At 30.4% G+C, this 15979-nt stretch overlaps 1 protein-coding gene across 3 annotated transcripts; it reads left to right on the plus strand.

Annotated features, from left to right (window-relative positions):
- The first annotated feature begins 833 nt into the window (after positions 1–833).
- On the plus strand, positions 834–13507 carry LOC119613461 (mitochondrial uncoupling protein Bmcp). Of its 3 annotated transcripts, none has more exons than XM_037969476.1 (5): positions 834–1086; positions 9426–9573; positions 12583–13002; positions 13070–13232; positions 13293–13507. In XM_037969476.1, the coding sequence occupies exons 2-5, from the start codon at positions 9515–9517 to the stop codon at positions 13407–13409; spliced, it is 759 nt and encodes a 252-aa protein (XP_037825404.1). In that variant the 5' UTR covers positions 834–1086; positions 9426–9514; the 3' UTR covers positions 13410–13507. The 3 variants fall into 3 exon arrangements, with proteins under 3 accessions (XP_037825404.1, XP_037825403.1, XP_037825405.1); XM_037969475.1 differs by lacking the exon at positions 834–1086 and adding an exon at positions 8550–8831; XM_037969477.1 differs by lacking the exon at positions 834–1086 and adding an exon at positions 9089–9215.
- The last annotated feature ends 2472 nt before the right edge of the window (positions 13508–15979 follow it).

The following is a 15979-nucleotide window of genomic DNA, read 5'->3' on the forward strand; positions in this document are numbered from 1 at the left end:
AAATAATTGTAATAATTTTATAACAACAACTTATTAATGATTTGCTAATACATGTGGATGTACCCCCTCATACACTCCTTTTTGTGTTTGGCTGCTTACGAATGGCCTTGGAAAACAAGAAAAAGCGACCGAATTCTAACAATTGCCTCCTTTTGAGTTTGGCTGCTTGTGAGTGGCCCTGGAAACCAATAACAACGACCAGCATCTAGCAATTACATTAACAATTTTGGCAAATTGCTCTTTTTTATTAAATTCTCTAACACTTTTTTCACTACTTTCATAAACATTTTCCGTAAATATTTTTATATGCCGATATAAATTAACATTTGTTTAATAATATACAACAAAAATATTTTATTATTAACAATTAATTCACGTTTTAGCTTAATTTAAACAGTACCATTAACTTTAAGCAACCGAACACTTCAGAAATATTAAGAAAACTAATGAAATGAAACAATAACAAAAGGCATCCATCACTTATTGCAGTTGTTGTTGTTATTAGATATTTGCTCTTTAAACGGAGTACTAATAATAACAACAACAATGACAATTTCTATTACCATTTGATGCTTTAGTTAATGTCTTCTTCTTTAGTTGCTAAAAATTTCTAAAGTGTTCGGTTGTTCGGTGTTAATAGTCCTTTTAAAATTAACCTAAAACGTTAATTAATTGTTAATATTTAAATATGTTTGTTAAATATTGTTTATAAATACCGTTAAGGAAAAATGTTTATAAAAAAGTGTTAAATTATTTGTTTAAAAAAGTGTTTTAAAATTTGTCAAGAATATGCAATTTTTTTAGGCCGAGCGACGATCGTTGATTTTCTTTTGTCGCGCCATTCGTTTTGTTAATTCATGAGAAAGCGTTAATCAAATGGGGTAGTGTAAGAGTAAGGAAAGAAAGAATTTGTTTGAAAAAAAGTTTGAGAGGAATAGATATGAAAAATAATGAAAAATAAGTTAAAGAAAAAGAATTGGCGGGAATGAATGTAAATACGTATTTGTTGCAAAATGGAAATATTGTTTTTGTGTGCAAGGAAATATAAAAGGGAGAATATCGTAATTTGAACAACACAAGTATAAGGTGAGTAATGTGAAATAACTAGTACAATTTGTTTTTTAGTTTCTTTATTAATTTTTTTTTCTGTTATTAAATTAGACTAGTATAGTCTAGTGGAAAATTAATTTAGTACTTTACAACCAAAAAGTGATATTTCTGTAATATATATTTCAAAACTTCAATTTAACATGTCTTTTAACAACGTATTTGAATACGCGCCGCAGATTTTATTGTTACTTAAATCAACGGCGTTAAAAAATTAACGCCGTTGATCTCTACCGAATAAACAAGCCGTGTTGCCAGAGAAATCGCTCCAATTGGAGGATTTTAATTTTATTTTGATAAATTTTTTTTAAGTTAGTTAGTTAGTTAGTTAGTTAGTTAGTTAGTTAGTTAGTTAGTTAGTTAGTTAGTTAGTTAGTAGTTAGTTAGTAGTTAGTTAGTTAGTTAGTTAGTTAGTAGTTAGTTAGTTAGTTAGTTAGTTAGTTAGTTAGTTAGTTAGTTAGTTAGTAGTTAGTTAGTTAGTTAGTTAGTTAGTAGTTAGTTAGTTAGTTAGTTAGTTAGTTAGTTAGTTAGTTTAGTTAGTTAGTTAGTTAGTAGTTAGGTTAGTTAGTTAGTTAGTTAGTTAGTTAGTTAGTTAGTTAGTTAGTTAGTTAGTTAGTTAGTTAGTTAGTTAGTAGTTAGTTAGTTAGTTAGTTAGTTAGTTAGTAGTTAGTTAGTTAGTTAGTTAGTTAGGTTAGTTAGTTAGTTAGTTAGTTAGTTAGTTAGTTAGTTAGTTAGTTAGTTAGTTAGTTAGTTAGTTAGTTAGTTAGTTAGTTAGTAGTTAGTTAGTTAGTTAGTTAGTTAGTTAGTTAGTTAGTAGTTAGTTAGTTAGTTAGTTAGTTAGTTAGTTAGTTAGTTAGTTAGTTAGTTAGTTAGTTAGTAGTTAGTTAGTTAGTTAGTTAGTTAGTTAGTTAGTTAGTTAGTTAGTTAGTTAGTTAGTTAGTTAGTTAGTTAGTTAGTTAGTTAGTTAGTAGTTAGTTAGTTAGTTAGTTAGTTAGTAGTTAGTTAGTTAGTTAGTTAGTTAGTTAGTTAGTTAGTTAGTTAGTAGTTAGTTAGTTAGTTAGTTAGTTAGTAGTTAGTTAGTTAGTTAGTAGTTAGTTAGTTAGTTAGTTAGTTAGTTAGTTAGTTAGTAGTTAGTTAGTTAGTTAGTTAGTTAGTTAGTTAGTAGTTAGTTAGTTAGTTAGTTAGTTAGTTAGTAGTTAGTTAGTTAGTTAGTTAGTTAGTTAGTTAGTTAGTAGTTAGTTAGTAGTTAGTTAGTTAGTTAGTTAGTTAGTTAGTTAGTTAGTTAGTTAGTTAGTTAGTTAGTTAGTTAGTTAGTTAGTAGTTAGTTAGTTAGTTAGTTAGTTAGTTAGTTAGTTAGTTAGTTAGTTAGTTAGTTAGTTAGTTAGTTAGTTAGGTAGTTAGTTAGTAGTTAGTAGTTAGTTAGTTAGTTAGTTAGTTAGTTAGTTAGGTAGTTAGTTAGTAGTTAGTTAGTTAGTTAGTTAGTTAGTTAGTTAGTTAGTTAGTTAGGTGTAGTTAGTTAGTTAGTTAGTTAGTTAGTTAGTTAGTTAGTTAGTTAGTTAGTTAGGTTAATTAAAATCTCGTATTTTACTAAAAACTCATCTGATTAGTAGGGTTCTACAAATCGACTTTCGAATAATCGAACAATAGATTTTTTGTCGAAAAGTCGAAGGCGACTATTTTGTTCCAAAAAAGTCGATAACTCGACTATCGTCTGTGAAAAAAGTCGAAAAGTAGACTTTGTTAATAAAAGTCGAAAAGTCTGAAAGTCGATAAGTCGAAAAAAGTCGAAAAGTTGAATAAAGTCGAAAAAAGTCGAAAAAAGTCGAAAGGTCGTAAAAAGTCGAAAAGTCGTAAAAAGTCGAAAACTCGAAAATAGTAGAAAAATTCAAAAATAGTCTAAAATTTTAAAAAAGTGGAAAAAAAAGTCAAAAACTCTACAATAGTCGGAAAAACTCGAAAAAAGTAAAAAAATAGTCGAAAAAAATCGAAAAGTCGGAAAAAGTCAAAAAGTCGAAAAGTCGGAAAAAGTCGAAAAGTGGACTATTTATAAAATACTTATAGTCGAAAAGTCTAAAAGTCGACTTTTAATTAAATGAAAAAAGTTGAAAAATCAACTTTTATTAAATGCAAAAAGTCGACTTTTAATACCCGTTAATAAAACAACCTTTTGATAAAACAGCAAACCCTAACAGCTGTTTTTGATTGTTGTGTGGTGAGTTTCTGTAAAAACGTAAACAAATGAAACAAAAACAAATTACTAGACATATTTATTTTGTGCTAAGAAAAATTTATGTATTTTAATAATGTTTTATAGCCAGTGCAAGTGTTCTTGGTGTACACCATCTACCCCAATAATAATCCCGGTTTCATTAGAATCAAGTATTTTTAAAATGGCCATATATAATGTGCAATTCATTCTATATTCCATGACTGGTTGAAAGAGTCACGGAATCCACCGGAGATCAACCTAAAAAATGAAAAAGGGGTGGCTTTAACTTTTTGTTCCGTTCATATGGGACAAGATTCGAGCCTCATCGTATCAGTTCGCCAGATACCTCATTTGTGTATATTGCAGGGTCCTGGTACCCAACACAGCCTTATTGTAAACGGTCTCATAATAATACTTAGATCTTTTCTTCATTCTACGACTATGCAAGAATACAGCTATGACATATTAATGCTTTAAATGCAGCATGACTATCAACCTAAAATTTTACCAGAGACCGGCGAACAATGTGATTCCCTATTAGTTCCGTCACTTTCAAGATCGCTAAATCACCACTTGGAAGACACAACCCATCAGGGAGTCAAGGAACATTTTACACCGTTTGTAACACATTGAAATATTGGTCTAATATCCATAAAAGTATATGCTGGGATCTTATTACAGTCTAAGATTGAGTTTGTTATTGAAAATGGACAATATCGGTATACGATAAACTCATCAGGGAGCCAAGGAACTTTTACACCGAAATATTGGTCTAAAATCCATAAAAGTATAGACTAGGATCTTAGCCAATATTTGCCAAAATATTTTTAGTTGATGGAGTTTATTATTGAGCTTCAATATTCCAGTATAGCGAAGAAGAACGACAAAAACAAGTTTTATAGGAACTAAAATCTTTTTGCCAAATTTTATGAGGACCAGGAAATTATTTTACAAGATTTATATGATCCAAAACCTTTCTGGGTTGGTTTAAAATTGACCCTACCCCCATATAAGTTCCCCTTCAGAAAAAGATATTAACTCCAATAATTGTAATAAAAATACCAATATAGCAAAGAAATTCCACATAAACAAGGAGTCAACATCGTTTTGTCAAATTTAAGGGGATCGGTCCATAATTTAACCTATCCCCGATATAAGGTCCACCTCGGGAAATTACTACCACTCATAACTGGCTTAAATGAAACAAAATTTATCTGTTGAATTTTGTAAGGGTCGGTCCACAGTTGACCTTACCTAAAATCTCAAACAGATTATGCCATCCGATTTCTACACTTCCGACTTAAAGTTCTATATATGTTTTTATCGTGCAAAGATCTTCCGATAGCAGTTATATATAATTTTCTATATACGGATATAGTCAAATTTTTTGTAAAAAAAGTTTGTTGCTGTAGTACACACCCTAGAACGATGAAATCCACAAAACAAATTATGCCATCCGATTTGTATATTTCCAACTTAAAGTTCTATATAGGTTTTTATCGTGCACAAGATCGTCCGATAGCAGTTATATATAATTTTCTATATACTTCCATAATAAAATATTTTGTAAAAAAAAAGTTTGTTGTTGTAGTACACACCCTAGCACGATGAAATCCGGAAAAAAATGTATGTCATCCGATTTCTACACTTCCAACTTAAAGTTCTATATAGATTTTTATCGTGCACAAGATCGTCCGATAGCAGTTATATATCATTTTATATATACGGCTATAGTAACATTTAAAAAAAAAAAAAAGTTTGTTGTTGTAGTACACACCCTAGAACGATGAAATCTGGAAAAAAATGTATGCCATCCGATTTCTACACTTCCAACTTAAAGTTCTATATAGGTTTCTATCGTGCACAAGATCGTCCGATAGCAGTTATATATCATTTTATATATACGGCTATAGTAACATTTTTTGTAAAAAAAAAGTTTGTTGTTGTAGTACACACCCTAGAACGATGAAATCCGGAAAAAAATGTATGCCATCCGATTTCTACACTTCCAACTTAAAGTTCTATATAGGTTTTTATCGTGCACAAGATCGTCCGATAGCAGTTATATATCATTTTATATATACGGCTATAGTAACATTTAAAAAAAAAAAAAAGTTTGTTGTTGTAGTACACACCCTAGAACGATGAAATCTGGAAAAAAATGTATGCCATCCGATTTCTACACTTCCAACTTAAAGTTCTATATAGGTTTCTATCGTGCACAAGATCGTCCGATAGCAGTTATATATCATTTTATATATACGGCTATAGTAACATTTTTTGTAAAAAAAAAGTTTGTTGTTGTAGTACACACCCTAGAACGATGAAATCCGGAAAAAAATGTATGCCATCCGATTTCTACACTTCCAACTTAAAGTTCTATATAGGTTTTTAACGTGCACAAGATCGTCCGATAGCACTTATATATCATTTTATATATACGGCTATAGTAACATTTTTTGTAAAAAAAAAGTTTGTTGTTGTAGTACACACCCTAGAACGATGAAATCCGGAAAAAAATGTATGCCATCCGATTTCTACACTTCCAACTTAAAGTTCTATATAGGTTTCTATCGTGCACAAGATCGTCCGATAGCACTTATATATCATTTTATATATACGGCTATATTAACATTTTTTGTAAAAAAAAAGTTTGTTGTTGTAGTACAAACCCTAGAACGATGAAATCTGGAAAAAAATGTATGCCATCCGATTTCTACACTTCCAACTTAAAGTTCTATATAGGTTTTTATCGTGCACAAGATCGTCCGATAGCAGTTATATATCATTTTATATATACGGCTATATTAACATTTTTTGTAAAAAAAAAGTTTGTTGTTGTAGTACACACCCTAGAACGATGAAATCCGGAAAAAAATGTATGCCATCCGATTTCTACACTTCCAACTTAAAGTTCTATAAAGGTTTCTATCGTGCACAAGATCGTCCGATAGCACTTATATATCATTTTATATATACGGCTATAGTAACATTTTTTGTAAAAAAAAAGTTTGTTGTTGTAGTACACACCCTAGAACGATGAAATCCGGAAAAAAATGTATGCCATCCGATTTCTACACTTCCAACTTAAAGTTCTATATAGGTTTTTATCGTGCACAAAATCGTCCGATAGCAGTTATATATTATTTTATATATACGGCTATAGTAACATTTTTTGTAAAAAAAAGTTTGTTGTTGTAGTACACACCCTAGAACGATGAAATCTGGAAAAAATGTATGCCATACGATTTCTACACTTCCAACTTAAAGTTCTATATAGGTTTTTATCGTGCACAAGATCGTCCGATAGCAGTTATATAGCAATTTATATATACTTCCATAATAACATTTTTTGTAAAAAAAAAGTTTGTTGTTGTAGTACACACCCTAGAACGATGAAATCCGGAAAAAAATGTATGCCATCCGATTTCTACACTTCCAACTTAAAGTTCTATATAGGTTTTTATCGTGCACAAGATCGTCCGATAGCACTTATATATCATTTTATATATACGGCCATAATAACATTTTTTGTAAAAAAAAAGGTTGTTGTTGTAGTACACACCCTAGAACGATGAAATCCGGAAAAAAATGTATGCCATCCGATTTCTACACTTCCAACTTAAAGTTCTATATAGGTTTCTATCGTGCACATGATCGTCCGATAGCACTTATATATCATTTTATATATACGGCTATAGTAACATTTTTTGTAAAAAAAAAGTTTGTTGTTGTAGTACACACCCTAGAACGATGAAATCCGGAAAAAGATGTATGCCATCCGATTTCTACACTTCCAACTTAAAGTTCTATATAGGTTTTTATCGTGCACAAGATCGTCCGATAGCAGTTATATATCATTTTATATATACGGCTATAGTAACATTTTTAAAAAAAAAAGTTTGTTGTTGTAGTACACACCCTAGAACGATGAAATCTACAAAAAAATGTATGCCATCTGTTTCCTACACTTCCAACTTAAAGTTCTATATAGGTTTTTATCGTGCGCAAGATCGTCCGATAGCAGTTATATATAATTTTATATATAATTTTATTTGTAAAAAAAAGTTTGTTGTTTTAGTACACACCCTAGAACGATGAAATCTGGAAAAAAATATATGTCATCCGATGTCTACACTTCCAACTTAAAGTTCTATATAGGTTTTTATCGTGAACAAGATCGTCCGATAGCAGTTATATATAATTTTATATATACGGCCATAGTAACATTTTTTGTAAAAAAAAGTTTGTTGTTGTAGTACACACCCTAGAACGATGAAATCCGGAAAAAATGTATGCCATCCGATTTCTACACTTCCAACTTAAAGTTCTATATAGGTTTTTATCGTGCACAAGATCGTCCGATAGCACTTATATATCATTTTATATATACGGCCATAGTAACATTTTTTGTAAAAAAAAAGTTTGTTGTTGTAGTACACACCCTAGAACGATGAAATCTGGAAAAAAATGTATGCCATCCGATTTCTACACTTCCAACTTAAAGTTCTATATAGGTTTTTATCGTGCACAAGATCGTCCGATAGCACTTATATATCATTTTATATATACGGCTATAGTAACATTTTTTGTAAAAAAAAAGTTTGTTGTTGTAGTACACGCCCTAGAACGATGAAATCCGGAAAAAAATGTATGCCATTTGATTTCTACACTTCCAACTTAAAGTTCTATATAGGTTTTTATCGTGCACAAGATCGTCCGATAGCACTTATATATCATTTTATATATACGGCTATAGTAAAATTTTTTGAATGTTTTTTTATTAAAAGGCATTCTGTAACGATATAATCCCAAATATATTTATATTTTATCAGATTTGTTCCTTTCCACATTTATATACATATTTTAATTGATCAAAAATATTTTTTTTAAAGTAAATCATGAAAATCAATTTTTTTGAATCTTTTCCACGTGCATAAACACATATTGAAAATGTAAATAATGAAAACGAGTTTTTGCGTCTTTTCCACGTGCAGAAACACATATTTGTAAACAAAAATAACTCACCACACCAAAAAAAATGTTTATTTTGATAAAACAGCTGTAACGGTTTGTTTTATTTTCGTCGGGTTGTTTTCTTTATGTGCGTCGACTTTTAACTAAATGAAAAAAGTCGAAAAGTCGACTTTTCGTTTTAACTATAGAACCCTACTGATTACTTATAAATAAACAATTCTTCTGGCAACACTAATTTCGAACAGCTGCGATTTTGACATTTCTCTCTCACAGCTGTTAGAACAATATATTCTGAGAAGAAAAAAACATTTGCAAAAAACGATAATCTAACCTCGCGTAATAGAATTTAGAGTGATTTTTTTTTGCTGCTACAAATTATAAAAGAAAATTTATAGAAAATATAAAATAAATATACAAAAAATAAAAAACGACTAACGAAGTTTTTAAAAAATAATAAACGAAATGAAACAAAATTTGGATAAACGTGATATACGACCTTTTATTTATGGTGGTTTGGCATCAATTACAGCAGAATTTGGTAAATTTTAGAAAATAAAAAATTCCATCTCAAAGAAAACAAACATGTTTGTGAATATAAAAGGAATAATGAATAGAAAAACACATGACGCAATAACAATTGCAATTATTGAAATTAAATAAAAACAATAAATAAACAACAGATTATTTATTATCATCATATAGACAACTTTTCTGAACTCGTTGTCGACTACGTTGGGGGGCTGACTTTAAAGGAAATTGTGTATAACGGTCTGGTGAGGAGGTTTATTTTATTCTACTGCCCATGTGTAGTATGTATAGAACAGAATAAATACTTGGTGTTTGTAACAAAGTGTGTGCAAATTTCTATTTCCCTCTGATGCGATTCTGATGTTTTCAAGTATCTCGCGTGTGCAATAGTGGGGTCCGTCTTATCGTTTAAGTTTTTTTTTTTTTGTTTGTTTTATTTATTTACGCCAGAGTCATGTTATTTTCTTCATAAACTTTTTTCTTTATTGTTTTTATTAAAAACTGTATTTGTTTACATGCTTGTGTTTCTGACGAAGATTGTGTAGTTGTTATTTTAATAATCTTTTTTTTTTTTTTTTTTTGTTTTCTAATTTCATTTTATTAGGCACTTTTCCAATTGATACCACAAAAACCCGCCTCCAGATTCAAGGTCAAAAAATTGATCAAGCATTTGCACAACTGCGATATCGTGGCATGACGGATGCATTTATAAAAATTACCAAAGAAGAGGGTCCGAGGGCATTGTATTCGGGGTAAGTAAAAGATTTGTTTAATTTAGGTACATCTATCATCATTATTTGCATGATTGACAGTGATTCTTAACAGGTGGTTTTTTGTTGATGTGTTATCTTTCTACATACAAATATCTTAGCATTTGTTCAGTTCAGTTGTAGTTCAATTCTAGTGCAGTTCTAGTTCAGTTCTAGTTTAGTTCTAGTTCAGTTCTAGTTCAGTTCAGTTTTAGCTCTAGTTCAGTTCTGGTTCAGCTCTAGTTCAGTTTTAGTTTAGTCCTAGTTCAGTTCTAGTTTAGTTCTAGTGTAGTTCTAGTTCAGTACTAGTTCAGTTCTAGTTCAGTTCTAGTTCAGTTCTAGTTCTAGTTCAGTTCTAGTTCAGTTCTAGTTCAGTTCTAGTTCAGTTCTAGTTCATTCTAGTTCAGTTCTAGTTCAGTTCTAGTTCAGTTCTAGTTCAGTTCTAGTTCAGTTCTAGTTCTAGTTCAGTTCTAGTTCAGTTCTAGTTCAGTTCTAGTTCAGTTCTAGTTCAGTTCTAGTTCAGTTCTAGTTCAGTTCTAGTTCAGTTCTAGTTCAGTTCTAGTTCAGTTCTAGTTCAGTTCTAGTTTAGTTCTAGTTCAGCTCTAGTTCAGTTTTAGTTCAATTCTAGTTGAACTCTACTTTAGATCTATGTCAGTTATAGTTCAGTTCTAGTTATATTCTAGTTCATTTTTAGTTCAGTTCTAGTTTAGTTCGAGTTCAATTTTAGTTCAGTTCTAGTTGAGCTCTAGTTTGGTTCAGATCTAGTTGAACTCTAGTTCAGTTCTAGTTCAATCCTAGTTCAGTTCTACAAAAACTGATCATTTGGTACTTCCCCTCAAAATTCAATCTTTCAGACTCTCAGACACAAAAGACAATTATGAAATGACTCACATGATTTATTCACGTTTTTGTTCAACAAAAAATTATAATAATATACAATGTAGACTATATTTCTAGGTACATATAAACTGTTTATTGTTAGGGATAGATAACAAATTTGATGGCTGTAAAAGATATTTAATGAAAATAAAAATTAAAAAAATATATATATTAAATACAGAACAGAACAAGTAAATACTAACATACACAGCTAATGTTTAAAGAACAAAAATTACGTGTCTTTTTGCTAATAGACTTTGGTATTTGCTCGAGAGATTAAGGGCCTAATCTTGAAGATAATTTAAATTTAAAATATTTAAAATGTGTCATACTTGGTAGTAACAACACAAAGCTTTTTCTTTAGTATTTTTCCTAAAATATTTTTTTTTTAACAAAATCATAAATCACCACCACTTTTAGTTGGGAGTAATTAATGTTTTTAATTTAGATAAGTTGTTGTTATTTTTATTAACATAATTTTTATTGTATTTGACTTTAACATTTCTAATCACCGGACATTTAATTAAAATTACTGTTTTTGGAAAAACTGGTGAAAACTAGTTTAATAATATTTGAAATAAAGTAATTTTTTGTTGAAATATATTTAGAGCAAAAGAACTGAAGTGAAATTATTAGAAAAATTAATTCAGTGGAAAAAAGTGTCAATTTTATACTAAAATATTTTAACTTTTGCTACCACTATAAAAAGTTTTATCGTCGCCATTGTTGCTTATACTTCTATCACATTTTTAATTACAGCGCATGCTGCTGTAACTATTTCTTAGTAATTTAAAGATAATTTACAATTTTATATTCACAAGTTTTAAAACTACCAATTATCATTACAATTATATCATGATAATTAGTTTACTTAATGAATATTTAATCATTATTTATTAATGTGAATGACTGTTACAATATTGTTCAATAAATATTGTTGAAATATTTACTTTAATATTTTTAATTCATTTTGTTGTTTTTTTTTTCTTCGAAGGTATAATACGAAGGAGATTATTTTTAGAACAACAAATATGCTAGACATTTTTTGTATATATACAAATAAATATATATATATTTATTTTGATAAAGTAAATCTTTAGCAGGGATGGGGATAATTGGACACGGAAAACTTTAAACAAATAGATTTTTTAGTTCAGTTCTAGTTCAGTTCTAGTTCAGTTCTAGTTCAGTTTTAGTTCAGTTCTAGTTCAGTTCTAGTTCAGTTCTAGTTCAGTTCTAGTTCAGTTCTAGTTCAGTTCTAGTTCAGTTCTAGTTCAGTTCTAGTTCAGTTCTAGTTCAGTTCTAGTTCAGTTCTATTTCAGTTCTAGTTCAGTTCTAGTTCAGTTCTAGTTCAGTTCTAATTCAGTTCTAGTTCAGTTCTAGTTCAGTTCTAGTTCAGTTCTAGTTCGGTTCTAGTTCAGTTCTAGTTCAGTTCTAGTTCAGTTCTAGTTCAGTTCTAGTTCAGTTCTAGTTCAGTTCTAGTTCAGTTCTGGTTCAGTTCTAGTTCAGTTCTAGTTCAGTTCTAGTTCATTTCTAGTTCAGTTCTAGTTTAGTTCTGGTTCAGTTCTAGTTTAGTTATAGTTCATTTCTAGTTCAGTTCTAGTTCAGTTCTAGTTCAGTTCTAGTTCAGTTCTAGTTCAGTTCTAGTTCAGTTCTAGTTCAATTCTAGTTCAGTTCTAATTCAGTTCAGTTTAGGTCAGTTCTTGTTTAGTTCGAGGTTAGTTCTAGTTCAGTTCTAATTCAGTTTAGTTCTATTTCAGTTCTAGTTTAATTCTAGTTCAGCTCTAGTTCATTTCTAGTTCGGTTCTAGTTCAGTTCTAGTTTATTTTTAGTTCAGAGAACCTTCTGGGAAACGTAAGTCTACTAAAGACTTATCGTTTATTTATCAAAAATCTAAAATTTCTACCACTTATTGATAAGTGTTTGACAGCTCTGCCTTAGATAAGGTGGTATTTCTCCATACATGCTTCTATATCACCCCACAAAAACGTGACCAATTACACAGTCATAGTCATTGCCATTTTATATCGCTCTCCTCAAAAATGTCAATAACATCTGATTTGTTTGATATTTGTTTGTTTTTAAATTTCTTTGTTGTCTTGCTTCTATTTTGGATAATCTAAATTTGTTTAGAATTTGGCCGGCAGTATTAAGACAAGCCACTTATGGCACTATTAAATTTGGCACCTACTACACACTTAAAAGTATTGTAAGTGAACATGGTCTTCTTATCGATCCCGATACGGGGACAGAAAGAGTATGGGGTAATGTATTGTGTGCAGCGGCCGCCGGAGCGATATCATCGGCCATAGCAAATCCCACCGATGTATTGAAGGTACGCATGCAAGTGCATGGGAAGGGTACAATGCAGAAAAGTGTTTGGTCCTGTTTTCATGATATATATAAATTAGAAGGTGTTAAGGGACTGTGGCGGGGAGTAGGTCCTACTGCCCAGAGAGCAGTAGTCATAGCTTCGGTGGAATTACCGGTTTATGATTTTTGTAAACTACAATTAATGGAATATTTTGGTGATCATATGACCAATCATTTTATGTAAGTTTTAAAGGAAAGTTTAAACTATTTTGTATGAGTTATAATGCTGGGGGTTCTCTTTTGTTAGCTCTAGTTTTATAGCCAGTTTAGGCAGTGCTATTGCCTCTACGCCTATTGATGTGATACGTACCCGCCTTATGAATCAACGACATGTTACGGTAGTTAATGGAATGGCTACCGCAGCAACATCTACGAAAATCTATACGGGTAGTTTAGATTGTGCCATACAGGTAAACAAGCATAATCTTATCGTTCTCATCTAAACTAAACAATTTATTTTTCTTTTACAGACTGTACGAAATGAGGGTTTATTGGCTTTATATAAAGGTTTCATACCCACTTGGGTGCGTATGGGACCCTGGAATGTTATATTCTTTATGACATATGAGCAACTTAAGAAATATTAACAACAACATTAATTTGGCTCGGTTTTACGTTGTCTCTCATGGCTGTTAGTTTTAATAAAGAACAAACTATATACATTTAGTACAAGCTAAAACAAAAACACCTCATTAGTAAAATCAAAGTTATTTTTTTAAACATTTAAGACCTTTACTATATCCACCATTAACATCATTATTTCATCACTCCCCCCTCCTATTGCTCATCCTTTTTTTCATTTTCATTGAAATGAAAAAGTATATCGTTAGTTTTTTAAGTAAATTGTTAAAAACTTTATGCAAGTATCCCCTTTAAATACTTAAATTTAAAATTATATGTTTATTCATATAAACTTGTTGTACATTTTTCTTTACATAGCTTTAAAAAACCCCGTATTAATTTAGTTTGTTTTTAAGTTTAGTGAAATCTTCTTATTATTTTTATTTTTCTTTCAATCTTAAATTTCTTTTCCTTTTTAAGTATTTTTATGGTTGTATTTCTTAATTCGAAGAAAATTGCATTTTCTCTGTATAATAGTGTCGTACCAAATAAAATATAAAGCTGGTATTTAAAATAATTACAGAAATAAGTTTTTTTTTTCATGAAAATCATTTACAATGTAAAATTTTAAATATCCTTTAACTAATTTTGACATTTTCTTTTTATAACTTTAGTTTAAGTTTCCTTCTTTTCTAAAAATAAAGTTAATTTATTTGAACAAATAAAAACAGTTTATTAATTAGTGGAATATCCTGGAATTTACTCGGAAACTTTGTGCTCCAAACTCTGCAAGTTTAATTTAATGTTTTAATTTAACGTTTAATTTCTGTTCAGTTTTAGTTCTATTTCAGTTCTAGTTGAGTTCTGGTTCAGATCTATTTCAGTTCTAGTTCATTTCTACTTCATTTCTAATTCAGTTCTTGTTCAGTTCTATTTCAGTTCTAGTTCAGTTCTAGTTTAGTTCTAATTCAGTTCTAGTTCAGTTCTAGTTCAGTTCTAGTTCAGTTCTAGTTCAGTTCTAGTTCAGTTCTAGTTCAGTTCTAGTTCAGTTCTAGCTCAGTTCTAGATTAGTTCTAGTTCAGTTCCAGATCAGTTCTAGTTTAGTTCAGTTCTAGTTCAATTCTAATTTAGTTTTAATTCAGTTCCAGTTCAGTTCTAGTTGAAATCTAGTTTAGTTCTAGTTCTGTTCTAGTTCAGTTCTAGTTCAGTTCTAGATCAGTTCTAGTTCAGTTCTAGTTCAGTTCTAGTTCAGTTTTAGTTCAGTTCTAGTTCAGTTCTAGTTTAGTTCTAGTTCAGTTCTAGTTCAATTCTAGTTCAGTTCTAGTTCAGTTCTAGTTCAGTTCAGTTCTAGTTCAGTTCTAGTTCAGTTCTAGTTCAGTTCTAGTTCAGTTCTAGTTCAGTTCTAGTTCAGTTCTAGTTCAGTTCTAGTTCAGTTCTAATTCAGTTCTAGTTCAGTTCTAGTTCAGTTCTAGTTCAGTTCTAGTTCAGTTCTAGTTCAGTTCTAGTTCAGTTCTAGTTCAGTTCTAGTTCAGTTCTAGTTCAGTTCTAGTTCAGTTCTAGTTCAGTTCTAGTTCAGTTCTAATTCAGTTCTAGTTCAGTTCTAGTTCAGTTCTAGTTCAGTTCTAGTTCAGTTCTAGTTCAGTTCTAGTTTAGTTCTAGTTCAGTTCTAGTTCAATTCTAGTTCAGTTCTAGTTCAGTTCAGTTCTAGTTCAGTTCTAGTTCAGTTCTAGTTCAGTTCTAGTTCAGTTCTAGTTCAGTTCTAGTTCAGTTCTAGTTCAGTTCTAGTTCAGTTCTAGTTCAGTTCTAATTCAGTTCTAGTTCTGTTCTAATTCAGTTCTAGTTCAGTTCTAGTTCAGTTCTAGTTCAGTTCTAGTTCAGTTCTAATTCAGTTCTAGTTCAGTTCTAGTTCAGTTCTAGTTCAGTTCTAGTTCAGTTCTAGTTCAGTTCTAGTTCAGTTCTAGTTCAGTTCTAGTTCAGTTCTAGTTCAGTTCTAGTTCAGTTCTAGTTCAGTTCTAGTTCAGTTCTAGTTCAGATCTAGTTCAGTTCTAGTTCAGTTTTAGTTCAGTTCTAGTTCAGTTCTAGTTTAGTTCTAGTTCAGTTCTAGTTCAGTTCTAGTTCAGATCTAGTTCAGATCTAGTTCAGTTCTAGTTCAGTTCTAGTTTAGTTTTATTTCAGTTCTAGTTTAGTTATAGTTCAGTTCCAGTTCAGTTCTAGTTCAGTTCTAGTTCAGTTCTAGTTCAGTTCTAGTTCAATTCTAGTTCAGTTCTAGTTCAGTTCTAGTTCTAGTTCAGTTCTAGTTTAGTTCTAGTTCAGTTCTAGTTGAAATCTACTTTAGTTCTAGTTCAGTTCTAGTTCAGTTCTAGTTCAGTTCTAGTTCAGTTCTAGTTCAGTTCTAGTTTAGTTCTAGTTCAGTTCTAGTTCAGTTCTAGTTCAGTTCTAGTTCAGTTCTAGTTCAGTTCTAGTTCAGTTCTAGTTCAGTTCTAGTTCAGTTCTAGTTCAGTTCATGTTCAGTTCTAATTCAGTTCTTGTTCAGTTCTAGTTCAATTCTACCTCATTTCTAGTTCAGTTCAGTTCTAGTTCAGTTCTAGTTCAGTTC

Source organism: Lucilia sericata, unplaced genomic scaffold (assembly GCF_015586225.1).
Source record: "Lucilia sericata isolate MDLA Ls3-8-SP2 unplaced genomic scaffold, ASM1558622v1 Contig002129F_arrow, whole genome shotgun sequence".
NCBI classification, from domain to species: Eukaryota; Metazoa; Arthropoda; class Insecta; order Diptera; family Calliphoridae; genus Lucilia; species Lucilia sericata.

Coding starts and splice junctions, on each gene's coding strand:
- LOC119613461 (XM_037969475.1), top strand. CDS start 8,756: ATGAAACAAAATTTGGATAAACGTGATATACGACCTTTTATTTATGGT. Junction 8,832..9,425: donor ATCAATTACAGCAGAATTTG/GTAAATTTTAGA, acceptor TCATTTTATTAG/GCACTTTTCCAATTGATACC. Junction 13,003..13,069: donor CATATGACCAATCATTTTAT/GTAAGTTTTAAA, acceptor CTCTTTTGTTAG/CTCTAGTTTTATAGCCAGTT.